Source organism: Topomyia yanbarensis, chromosome 3 (genome assembly GCF_030247195.1).
Source record: "Topomyia yanbarensis strain Yona2022 chromosome 3, ASM3024719v1, whole genome shotgun sequence".
In the NCBI taxonomy this organism is placed as follows: domain Eukaryota; kingdom Metazoa; phylum Arthropoda; class Insecta; order Diptera; family Culicidae; genus Topomyia; species Topomyia yanbarensis.
This window is the reverse complement of record NC_080672.1, coordinates 330,336,084-330,349,783: the sequence shown is the minus strand read 5'-3', so window position 1 is coordinate 330,349,783 and position 13,700 is coordinate 330,336,084. Positions and strand designations below refer to the sequence as shown.

The following is a 13,700-nucleotide window of genomic DNA, read 5'->3' as shown; positions in this document are numbered from 1 at the left end:
ACGAGATAATTATTCAATGTCAGGTCAGAGGAGGTTAACTGTGTCGATAAAGAACCTAATACCAGCATCTGCTTCTAGGTTACAAAGGCAGCGTTCGATTGGTACAGTCGTGATTCGCTGGTTGGGCCACACCTCTGTCCAACTAACGAATTTGATTCGTTAGTTGGACCGACTGACAGATGTGAAAAACTCTCCAAAGGAGATGTTAGTAGTGTAATTGCATCTATTCACATCTTTAATAATTGTCAGATTGATTATCAAAGTAAATTTGACATAAGATTTTGACATTCAGATGCTTTTTAGTTGGACAATGGTCCAACTAGCGGAGGTCCAACTAAAAAGCGGTCCAGTTAAAAAATGTCCAACCAGCGAATCACGACTGTATAACAGAACCAGGACGTGATCGCACTATGCGGGTAAAAAATTTGATCTAATACACTTGTACACTTTTTATTATTTACATATGTTCATTAGTTTTCACAAATTATTGATCATTGAGTTCTTGTCGCTCGGTCTCACGAACACTTCTGCAGCTTCCTGGTTGAAAACAATCCCATTTGATTTTGCTGTCTTTGTTTATTATTTTCCACCAGCTGGTGATGTAGTGTTTGTGTCATGTGACGTGTACGTACATGAGCCGTAGAAAAGTCTATACCTGTTATCAGTGTTATACATAATATATGCGTACTGAACATGGTTTTAATTAACATTTAAAATCACATATGTTCGTTTCACTTTCCTATTTATAAATGTAGCAAAAACAAAACAGATCTTGAGTTTCCTAATGTATGAGTACCCGATGTACTTGAGTAGAATGTTAAAGAATTATGCACATGATCATCAGCTACAGTAATCAGTTTATTTAGATTTCTTATTACGATTAATTTCTAATGATGCATAAAATTATTTTCTATTTATTATTTTATGTCGTTAGTTTTGCTTTAAATATAATTGTATAGCTGATGGACGAATATATTTGTTTCGGCTAGACTACAGCTACAGCTCTAGTTTGTGGTTATATTTCCAATGTAAATTCATTTAAAACTTTTTTCTCATAATACAGTTCCAGTAGTGGGCCAGTGTTTGTTTCAGAAAACTCTTCCGGCTATTAGTACATACATGCAAAAATTTGCCGTCTAGTGGAACACCATTTTGGAACATTCGTTGTGACCCTGATGAAAATAGTATAGAAAGTTATTTAAGTTAAACAATAATTATCTGAATAATAACATCGTCATTAGAATGTGCCGGATCTGCGGTTGTTCGAGATGAGCAGCATTGGATACAGAATTGGGATTGTCGCTAGTAGCACCACAGAGAACAGACATACAAGCTAGAACAAACTTTCCCGAAAAACTTGTGTAAACATTTAAATGAAAATACGTTGAAAATCACCATCGCATAAAGGTTCGCATGCGTGAGTCACCATTGTATCCCAGTTTGTATACAAGTCCCGTATAGCGATTGCTGGCCGATCGAAGCGCCGACTAGTGGCAAGCTGCTACTTGCTTTTGTCATTTCAAAGCGACTGTTTAATTTCTTACACAAGTTGAAAAATTTACTTGTATGTCAGTTCTCAGTGGTAGCACTGAGAACTGACATACAAGTAAAGTTTTCAATGTGTGTAAGAATTAAAACTGTCGTTTTGAAATGTCACCAGCAAGTAGCAACTTGCCACTAGCCTGCACTACGATCGGCTAGCAGAAGCTATACGGGCGTTGCGTGCAACCTTGAATACAATGGTGATTCATGCACGCGAATCTGTATGCGAGGGTGGTTTCTAACTGATTTTCATTTAAATGTTAACACAGGTTTTTTCGGGAAAGTTTGTTCTAGTAGTAACGTTTTCTCTGCCTCATTCGCGTTCGTAGAGCGAATGAGATAGAGAAAACGGTAATACTAGCCACAATCCTAATCTAGTGTTCTGTATCTACTAGATGAACACACAGACGCGTTCTGTAATGTGGTTTTTGTTTGAGGCGAAACTGAGTCAGTTCCTAACCCCAACTGCTGTCAAAATGTATAAACTGACAGCGGTTGGGGTTAGAACCTGATTCAGTTTCAGGTTCAAGCGAAATCGCCATAAGTAAATGCACTATAGAAAAGATTTGTTTATTCGATGTACTATTATGTTTCAAGACATAGTATGGTGTCGTAAACCAAGAAAAAATATCGATAAACTGTCAGTTAAAGTGGGGTTAAAGAGCTTCATGAATAGAATTATTGTAGCGAAGCGTGCACACGACAGTCCCTATACGTCGACACTAGTAATTAAGCCGAGGTGGTGACTCCTGGAGTGGAACAACAGAAAAGAACGCAGGATTACCCAAATATGTTAACCGAACGGTTGCCCCAAAATGAACGGGATTAGTTGCGCACTGCTCGGGTGTCCCGAGAGTGAACCCTCACTCAAGTTTATCGTATTCGCGTAACTTCGCCTTGTGTCGATATGACAATGAAGTAATTAAAATATCTGGGTACGGAGTCTGGAAATAGGTAACAATATACGTAGAGCAATTAATCTCACAGACCTCTTGACTTCTTGGATGACATCGATAATCTTGTACTCGAATACTGAGCAGTTGAAGACGCTTTTTTGTTTGAATGGGACCCTGGAAAAATAAAGTTCATGCCAGCTTATAGAGAACAACGTAGCCTAAACGAGGTTGTCGACGGAATACTTGTTTCATAGTATGATCTACTGTGTACAAAGGAGTGTACGAACAGGACTTTCTGCAGTTTTGCGTAGACATCTAAAGCATCTACAAATGTTGTTTAGTATGACTATGAGGAATATAGATTATTTAGAGATCGATCTATTTGAGAGAAGAATCCTGTGGTCGATATGCGGTGGAAGAAGGGAAAAGTGTGAATAGCGCAGTATAAGGTTTACCACCATGATGATGTCGACTGGCTGATAACAAACGTCAAAAAGTGGCAAACCAAGGCCGAGCAACATGGAAATCTCCAATACATTCTGGTCCTGGCTCGGAGAAACTCTGTTTCCCTTCTATTTTACCTCTTTCGTATCCTCGTTTTGTTTCGATCAGTCGCAGTCGAAATCACACCGGGAGTTGTATGGTCGTCAAATGGTGAATACATCCCAGTATTCGCCCGCATCTCATGTCTCCCGTGCGTCTACTGATGACATTAAATCTGTAGGCCAGCGGCGATAGCCGTAGCGCTGCACAAAATGCAGGTTCCGGACTGTCTGTGCAAGGTTCTGAAAAGTTACTTCAAGAACCGAGTACTGGTCTACGAAACGAATATGGGGCAGATGTTGATTAGGGTCACGGCAGGAGAACCTCAGGGCTCCATACTCAGCCCAACGCTCTGGACCCAGATCGTGGTTGTTGGAAACCGTAAAAAATCCAGCGTGTCGTGATCAGCGTCGGGGGACAATCCATCCCATCGAGTCGTACGTTAAAGCACCTGGGTGTGATGGTCGACGATCGGCTAGCCATGTTAACTATGTATGTGAGAAGACTGCGAGAACAACTAACGCATTGGCATGGGTCATGCCGAATAACGGTGGAGCAAGAGGCAGCACGAGACGTCTCGTGGCCGGTGTCTCATCCTCAATACTGAGGTATGGCGTAACGGCCTGTGCTGCTGCGCTGAACTCAAAGCGAATCCGGATGAAGTTGAAAAGCACGTTTTACCTAATGGCTGTTCGTGTCACTAGTGCGTACAGAACGATATCGTCGGAGGCGGTATGCGTAATTGCCGGGATAATTCCCATCTGCATCACTCTGGCTGAGGAAGTGGAATGCTACCAGCGGAGAAATGCACGTATTGGGATAATGCGGAGACAGGAAGGTGGACCCATCGACTCATCCCACATGTGTCTGCTTGGGTACATAGGAAGCATGGAGAGGTGAATTTCCATTTGACGTAGTTTCTGTCCGAGCACGGATGCTTCCGGAGGTACATGCATCGGGTTGGACACTCTTCGTTACCCCTTTACCTAGAGTATGTGAACATGCAAGAGACACCGGAACATGTGGTCTTCGAATGCCCTAGGTTCGAAGAAGTTCGGAGGGGTATGCACGGTGTGACAGTGGATAATATCGTCGAAAAGATGTGTCACGACGAGCATATCTGGGACGCTGTCAACAGAGTGGTTACGAGTAGAAAAACTCATAGTAAGAGAACTGCGGAGAGAAAAACAGCATTTTTGGCAACGTATGCCCCGGCATTGTATGGCAACACGTCCAATGTTATAAGGATAGGCAATGTTCGATTGGATTCGTATTTTGACAGCTAAATGTGAATCCAATCGATCCAAAATGGAGTCTCCGCAGTTCTCTTTCTAGAGTTTTTCTAGTTACGAGTATACTCTCTGAGCTGCAGAGGAAGTGGCGAAGGAACCAACAAAGCGCCATTGGCTAGAACGCCGCCGTAAAACCACAAATCGGGGAACTCTCCGATGGTGTAGACTGGGTCCACCGCCGGGGACCAGTTGAGTAATACGCGACGTAGTACCGGGTTCGTGTCGCCGGGGTACCAGCGAACCGGACGTCAGGCTTCACCGAAATCGCCGGACCGACCTCGACAGCCTACTGGGTAGCTCGTGAGTAGGCTAGATTCACCACCGGAGATTAGACCGAGTAGACCGCGTCGAACAGCTAGCAGTGGGTCATTGGGGCGCCAGTGAAACGGAAGCTACGCTCCATCCGAAATCGCTGGATGGACCTCAGCACCTACTGGCTGGCCCGTTGTATAGGCTAGGTCCACCGCCGGGGACTAGATCGAGTAGATCGGGACGAAGCGGGAAGCTAAATGGCTCACAAAAACGTACATCGCTATCGGGGCAATCTTCTGCCGGGAAATTTACGGTAGGGTAGATTCGCCGTCGTGGACTATCCGACAGCATTGTGACGAAAGCTAATTGGCTCACGAAACAAACACCGGAATCGAGAGAAATTCCGTTGCCAAGGCACTCTCAGTCGGAGTAGGATAATATCCGAGTTGATCTCGATAAATCTGGAAGCTAAATGGCTTGAAGAAGCGGGTATCGGCGTCAGAGGAAATCCTTCCGTCGGGACTTCGGTCAGAGTAGAGTGAGTTCACTGTCGGGGACGCAGCCGACGACAGATTTCCAGCACTGGATCTACCTGAGATTCAGGAGGAGATTGGACAGATAAAGCCCCTGGCACTGATTACTTCCATGTGAACTGCTCAAACACGGAGGAGAAACATTGGCTAGAGCAATTCACTGTGTGATTTCGAAGATCTGGAAGGAGATTTTACCGGAGGAGGCAGCAGTATGTTCTAGCTATGAAAAGGGTAAGAGCCTGGATTGCTGCAACTACTGAGCATTCACATTGTTGAACGCTTTTACAGGATGGTCTCCCAAATTCATTATCGTTGCCTATTCATCATCTTTAGTAAGGAAGTTCGTATGGTTATATCGAGCTCAGTAAGTCCTACAGAAGTGTCGGGAATACAACTAGCCAATTCATCACCTGTTTATAGATTTCAAAGCCGCATGCGACACAATCGATCGAGATCAACTATGACATATATGCTCGAATAGGTGTTCCTGAACTAACAGACACGATTGAGCAAAACGACAGTGGATCCGAGTATCAGAGACACTCTCAAGACCTTCCGAATCTCCGAAAGGGCTACTGCAAGGTGATGAGATCTCTTGTCTAGTGTTCAATATCGATTTGGAAGACCGAGGGACGATCCTCCGGGAGTCTGTTCAGCTTTATCTACGACGCAGATATTGTAGTATGTTATTTTGAGACGGTTCAAAGATAAGTTATACTTCGCGCTGAGATTATTGTTGACGCCGATATCAATGTGGTCGATGAATTTATGTATTCGGGCTCACCAGTGATCGGCGATAATGGCACCAGGGGAGAAAGCTTTTTTCTCTCTTATTTGAGTTCATACATTAAGTAATGTCCAATGAATGGCAACGGTGATGCACGAAAATGGATCCTGGACGCAATTACTCTACATTATCATTATAGAAAAGTAAGACATCTTGTTAATAATTCCTATTCCATCTATTGTCGTTTCTGATTTTACTATTTCGAGTACACACAATGATGTACTGTGTTTTATTACAGTTAAACCAAAAGAATTTGAGAGGAATAATTTTTTTTATATATGTTCTGTATCGCTACTGAAAGTTCCCCGTTTGGTCCGAAAGTGTGATTTTGATATTCAAAGCTATTCCAGCTATTCTAGCAATAGGTGAGAGAATTAGACTAAAACAAAATAACCGAAAGAGATCTCAACTATACCTACATTCCAACAGCAAAGGAAAATAACAATTGTTCATGCTTCTACTAGTCAGAGGTGACCGATCGTAACAGCTATCCTTTCGTCCTACATTCTCCACCATTTCTACAACTGTCTCCTATGTTTTTATCGTTTGTAAGCAATACATTAGCGGTGCTTTGTTACATATTCTGTTTGATATAATATAAAAAACAGTATTTTAGGCCTGAAACTACTATTCCGAGGCAATCGGCTGCTTCCGACTGCTGCTCGTGTCATCTTCGAGTGTTGTAATAAAAACTCAACAATACATACTATAAAATAAACCGAGGAATACACAGGTTAGTTATTTGCTCAAACCTTTATATGTCCTACAACGAAATTATGCATAGCAAATACTTCTTTTCTGAATTGTACAATTTTTTGTTTTATTTTGTCCTTTATTTTTTAAATTGAAGGATGAAACGTTCGCTAACTAAAATAAATACTCTTAATCCAAATAGTAATACTTGTTTTCCTTACTAGACTATTTTAGAATATTATGTTCTTACATCGATCAGTATATTTTGCTGAAAAATACTGTTTCCTTATTCGATTCGCTATAGACGAAAATTTGTATTTTCAATAAGTAATATAGACATGCTGCTTAAATACATGTTCAGTTTCATACTGAAGCAATACAATACCTTTATTTGAACTCTACTATGTACAACATGTTCAATATCTTGTTTGTTAACTGCTACTGTGGTGTTTCCGAAGCAGAAATAATGCACAAATCGCTTTTTGATTGACCACACGAGCCTCTCGGAAATGCTTTCAACGGTCGATCGTGTTGTGTTGGTTTGTAGAAATTTTGAAACCTTATGTAGTTGAAAAAAATGTGTCTTATTTTTTAGTTTTGATTTTCCGTTTATTTAAAATTCTTTGATCAGCTTCCGACATATGGTATATTAAATAGGAATTTCCCGTGTGACAAAATTCCTATGATTCATTTAATTTTTTTCAGGATTTTTAAAATTTAAACTATATATTGTTTCGTCTGTACAAGAATGTTCTGCTTGTGTTAAGCATACTTCAATTGAAAATAAAACCTCAAAATACTAGAAAGATAATAAAAATATTTTTCGTGGTAAAAGCCGAAAAAAATACACGAATATAGGTCACCAAAAATCAGACGTTCTTAACATCCACAATGAGGGTAAAGGGACAGACAAACAGACGTAACAGCTCGAAAAAAAAATTAAAAAATTCATCGCACACGGTATATTGGCGACATCTGAACACATTGTACAAAATGTGATTCTGGCAACCATGAGAAATCTTTTATTTAACCCAAGTCCTAGCAACAATGCCCACACCGCTTGTCAACAGCAAGCAAGACGGATACAGGTGTTCACATTTTTTTTCTGTGTGTTAGTGCGGTTGTCATTTTTCTTTGAAAAAGTTGAAATAACAAGAGGATATGAAGAAGAAAAGCACAAACAGTTGACGTAATGGGCCCCTCTGTTGCCATAAGTTTTGTTTCAGTTCGGTCATAGTTAATTTAATCGGTTTTTTCGAGATAAAAAGTCTCCATAAATGTTCTAATCGATGTATCCGAAGTGAAGCTCGGCCTTTCCTCTTTTTTCATCGTACGCCAAAGAATCTGGATGTTCGTTCGGATGTTGATGTTTACTTCAAGGGCCCCGGCCGCCATGCCTAATTTTGCAAGTATAATACTAATACACTCAAAAGTGTCAAATGTTCCCACGTTTCTCTCCATCTCAGCCCCCTGTCAAGGACGACGTCTCTGTACAACCAGCATCACTGCCACGAAAATCAAAACATTAATTTTGAATCGAACGATTAAAGGCTTAATTAGTTACTAAACGTTGTTTTCTGAATAATATCGTGTCAAATCATCCCACAAGATGCAAAACGTCGTGTGTAATGCTTGAATATCGTGTATAGTGCCGAACATAATTCTTTGTTTGGGGCTTTATAGCTATAACCTGGGAGGGAGAAACAGACACTACGCACGAAGTGTAAATAATAGCACTTGTCAAGAAGCAAGAAAACTTTCGACAGCCAAAATCAATCAAGGTGGGCGACGCATAAATGAGCAAATTTCATTTTGCGTGTCATTGATGCAAGCGTGTTACCGGCACATGACTTCAATCGTGTGATGGAAAGGATCTTGGGACAGTATAAAATCAGTGAAAGTTTTTTTCCCGGGTGCTTTACATTGATTTGAAGATAAAGTCAGACGACAGTTTGCTTCCAGTACTCAAGTGAAATGGGACAAATTTCGGAACGATGTGTCTAATCTTATACTTTTAAAATAGGATTTTTGTGCCGTTCTTCTCCTTCATTCTACCACGGTTTCCTAAAAAATTGCTTAAACTGAATATTAAAAACCGATACAACATTAAATTCAATCTGAAAAATAGAATTTAATTTTATAAAAATTTAACTAACAGAATCCTTGAATAAGGAAACTCGCCGGTAGAGGCATGTTTATCTGATTTGTGAAATGTTGACCAATGCATAGGTATTTGATAGGTAGATATATATAGGTACGGCTGCAGCCTTGGAACGTAAATATCCATATAATGAAATAAACGAAAAAACGTTTGATATAACATGTTTTCGTTTTTATATTTCTCCTTTATTTACTACTGAAAAATATTGCCATCCTAAATAAAGTACAGAAAACTGTTTCCACCTTTCTTTTTACATCATCAAACAATTTTAACCGTCGAACTGTCAAATTTAGCCAAGGTTATTTTGCAAATAACTTTCGAAGTGTAAGATTTTAACTAATAGATAGAAATGGAATTTTTTCATGATTCTGATCATCAGATTAAGCTGCATGAGCACCCGAACATTAAAAATATTATGTCGATGTCAAACTTCACGTCGAAGTAACTTGCCAATTTTTTTTCGAAACTTTGTTTATATTTATTAGCATGCATCTAAGCCGTTGATGATTTTCATTTTCGCAGTATACTCTCAAAAGAAACTTTAAACTGGAGAACCATCAAATCTGACTAGCAAGGTGTCACTCATTCTAAAATTGTTAAATCAGTCACAAATTTTTAAAACTTTCTTCGCACGATTTACACCATTATTACTTGTCTTTACTATAGATATGAAAATAGCTTTTATGACATGTTTTAAATAGAAAGATGATATAAATTTTAAACCAAAAAGTATTTTTGAATTACCAAAAAACGTGCACGTCACAGCATATTTTTTGATTCCATATTCCCATTTCTTGGAGTAGAGAACATTTACAGCGTCGTCACATTTCCATAACTGGTTTTATAACAAGCATAAAATATATTTTAGGCGTAGTTCATTGAGCTTAAAATGTAAATATTATTTGAAATTTTCATATAAAATTAGCGTTTATTTTACATTATAGCAAGATCGCAATATTGTCTTAAAAAGATACTCGAAACTTTTGAACGCATCTAAATTCTTATTCATCATTGAATACATAGAAATACAATTTATTTGATTGTGGCAGCACGGATTACCGAAAAATCTATCTGGCTAATTTCAAAATGGCATTAAATTCACAAAAAAACTTTAATAATATTTACTGCTACACCCAATCTAGACAAAAAATCAAGGAAATTCATCGTTCGGAAACATTTTCAAGCAAGCATATGATAACAATACTCTCATTTCCTCGATGAACACTTTTTTGTGGCTCGGAGTGACAGTTTCGTTCTGGCTGGCTATGACATTCACATTTATTGAGTCTGTTTCTCCCTCCCAGGCTATAACGCCCCATATATGTAGGTCGCTGTCAAACTCCATATGATGGTATAGGGTTGCCAGGGGGCTGCTCCATCTTGAACTGCAAGATACCCCATAGAAAATTTGACAGTTGCGAAATTTCCCAGTCGACCGACTTAATCGGGTGCTTCGAGGTCGACCGATTAGTTAACCGACTAAGTTGAGTTTCGTCGGTAAACAACATCCGTCGGCATATTAATCACCAGATTTAATCTGTGTAAATCTGGTTCCAGTTTTAAACTACTAAGTAATCGCCAGATTTAGTAGGTTGAAATAGACCGATTTCAACAGATGTCGTCGGTCATATTTAATCGGTTGTCGCGTCGCAGACTTCCATGTTAAACTCCCATAAGAGTAGGTGCAACAATCGACCGATTAATTGGTGGCATAGTCGGCCGATTGTGCCGACGCAAGCCGATTTAGTCGGTGGGAAAATCGGGACGATTTTCTGTGGGGTAGTTGATGAAAAGTAGGAGCATTATTGCTGTTCCCCATAGAAAATCCTCCCGATTTTCCCACCGACTAAATCGGCTTGCGTCGGCACAATCGGCCGACGATGCCACCAATTAATCGGCCGATTGTTGCACCGACTCTTATGGGAGTTTAACACGGGAGTCTGGCGACGCGACAACCGATTAAATATGACCGACGATATCTGTTGAAATCGGTCTATTTCAACTTACTAAATCGGTCGATTACTTGGTAGTGAAAACTGATTATGTAGGTTATGCGAGAATTTCATTTTATAAAATTCTAAACTGATGTCTCGCCACGACATTTCTGCATACGAGTACACGGCACTACTTTCTCCGTCAGTTCCGGCGACCGACAAATTCCAATCTATTGCATACACTCGGTTAGATTCGTTACACCGAACCAGTCAAATTGGCAAGATCCTAAAATGTATCTGCTGATCGATCGGCATCGTACAGGAAACTACGAAATGATTTTGAACAATTCTTACTTTGGACGCTTCGACAGGAATACATTTCACATTTTTGTTTGTTTTGGTTTGCATAGAATGAAAATGGCGGTAATGTTTTCGGGCACGACGGTACAGGTGACCACATTGTTCTAAGTATACATAAGTACTGTTGTCATTTTTCTCCTATAAAACCGATAAAACAAACGGATATGAAGAAGAAAAACATGAACAAATAATGTAGTGGGCTTTTCTGTGGCTACATCATAGGTTTTAATTCGGTTTAATCATAATTATTATTATTGGTAGTTTCGAGATAAAAAAGTGTTCGAATCGAAAGATCCGTCGTGAAGTTCGGCCTTTTCTCTTTATATCGTGCGTCAAAGCATCAGGATGCTCGTTTAGATATTTATGTTTACTTATTTTATGGGCCGCGGACGCCATGTACAAATTCACATGTATAAAACTAATACACTCAAAAGTGGCAAATGTTCCCACCTTTCTTTCCCTTCATCTTGGTTTTCGAGTGCTTGCGGTAACGAAGTGACGCATTATGGCTATGTGTCAGAATAGCTTCACTAGTGCCACGCTCGGTGAGATGGCGCATTTTTTATAATAAAAATCGACCGTTTTTTCTGTGGGTGATGAAAATTCATCTCGTGTTACGTCTGTTTGTTTGTGGTAAAGGTAACGTCGATTTTTTCTTGATACTGTCAATCACACTTTCACAAGGGCATTTTGAAACATTTTTGGGTATTTTATGAACGTTTGTTATAGGGGCTTAATTTTTTTATAGAATGGAGTCTGGTGCAAAAACAACATTATTGGTTCTATGCCACTCTAAGACTGTCCCGGTAGAGTGAAAGATGCCAAATTCGACAAAAAATGTGTAGCTTTCATGGGAAAGAAATATAGAAGTTCAAGTCGTCGGAATAACTGAATATTTATCCACATCTGCAGATCACTTGCCAAACAATTTTCTCCTTATTGCAGAAAATAGTTTTTACCCAAATTTTTCTCCCCTAAGGAGAAATATAACATAGTAGAATTCAAATTCTTGTAAAAAAGTAATTAGAGATGACATTGAAAATAATTCGAATTTCGAAAAACTGTTCAAATTGTATATTTCATTTATTTTTAGAGAAAAAGCTCGACCTACGAAAAATTGTTTGCACACTTGGGAGATTTCAACTTCTAGTGTGTTAAAAGAAGATATCTTAACTGATAGTAACTAATATATTCAAGCGAGTTGAATAGAGTAGTTGTGATATAATCTCAGTTACTATATAATTTTTGAAAGGGTTTCGAAAATCAGACGTTAAAATCGTTGTTCAAACATAGCGAGAGCACATAAATGTCGGAAGCTTTTCAATTTTAGCATCAGAATCATTTTAGTCGTTAAAATGCTTACTCTATTTTTTATCGGAGAGTGTAGTGGTGATAGCACATAAAATGGATGCCCATCTCGAGCGTTACAGTTATGTAAAAAAATTCGGTCTGTTTAAAAAAAGTAACTGGGATTTCACCTTCGGATTCGCTATTGAGTTTGAGTTGATATTCGTTCAAATGTGTAACACAAGTTTTACAAAATTATTTGTTTAAATATTGATGTCTGTTCTCTGTGGTGATAAAGAAATCTAAAAAAGTAAATTCATAAAATGAAACGTAATTAAAGCGCAGCATGCCCAGCCTACCGCCATCATTATTTAGATCTAGCTTAAACCGTTCACTTAAATCTATATTAAAGCACATAAACCGAGCATATCCCCACTCTTTCGAGATGTGTTTCCTATTAGAATAATGCTATCAATTGTAGTTTATATCCGGATAAGCGTAACAGCATAATAACAATAATAATAATATCTTCCTCTGCATTTACTAATAACAGATACCATATACTCAAACACAGCCAACTAGTATTTTTAGTGTAAACACACAATCTCGCAAATGGATACTATCCATCTTTCACTCTATCTACGCATTTATCCCACTCATTACAGCAGCTCGGTATATTCAACATAGTTAGAACTATTCACTTACCATAACGACTATCCTGCCGCTGATTTGAGTCGAAAGTCAACGTAGCAGACATGCTTGAACCTACATTAGAACGGGTATGGATCTATGATACAAGCTTATAAAATGTGGTGACCTCCCTGGGGAGCCTTTGGTAGGATTCGTTTTCTATCTTCTTTGGTGGTGCACTTTGGTAGTCTAATTTCTACGTGCTAACATAGATATATGCAGTAGGAAAGGTAGATATTTTGTTTGGGTCTTAGATCAAAAAGCAATCCCTCCTCTCTAGATCCTTAAGGAATTTCGATACGAAACTCTGTCTTAGTAAATTCAGTTGTTGTCGCAATATATAATAGGTAGATGTAAGGTAAAGTGTCTCTCGCTAGACTGGTTAGTAAGTCCTTACGGGACTTAATTGAAAAATGTATATATGTATATATTTCGGGTAAAAAGTTTACTACTCTGATCTGGATTTTAGTTTGGTATTGGTTCCTGGTTAAAGCTATTGTTTGGTTGTCGATATTCTGCTTCTCTGTGTGGTGTTCTGGATACTAAAGGACGCCTTTACGCATCCGATAGGCTCTGCTAGGCGTCGATCCCCGGAATATCTGTGTCAGACTTCTTTGATAGTCATCTCTTCAGAAAATTGAAGAATCCACCGGTCTTCTCGGACCGGGGTGCCATTAGCATTGGGACCTGATTTTTGTGAGTTAATCGGATCTGATAGTGAGAGAAAATA

At 39.1% G+C, this 13,700-nt stretch overlaps 1 protein-coding gene across 1 annotated transcript in view; it reads right to left on the bottom strand.

Annotated features, from left to right (window-relative positions):
• Window positions 1-434: 434 nt before the first annotated feature.
• Window positions 435-13,700, bottom strand: part of LOC131692384 (diacylglycerol kinase 1) — a 420,215-nt gene continuing 406,949 nt past the window's right edge. The window contains exon 21 of the mRNA XM_058979392.1: window positions 435-13,681. Coding sequence (XP_058835375.1) covers window positions 13,592-13,681 — 90 coding nt within the window. The 3' untranslated portion in view covers window positions 435-13,591. The remainder of the gene's footprint in view (window positions 13,682-13,700) is intronic.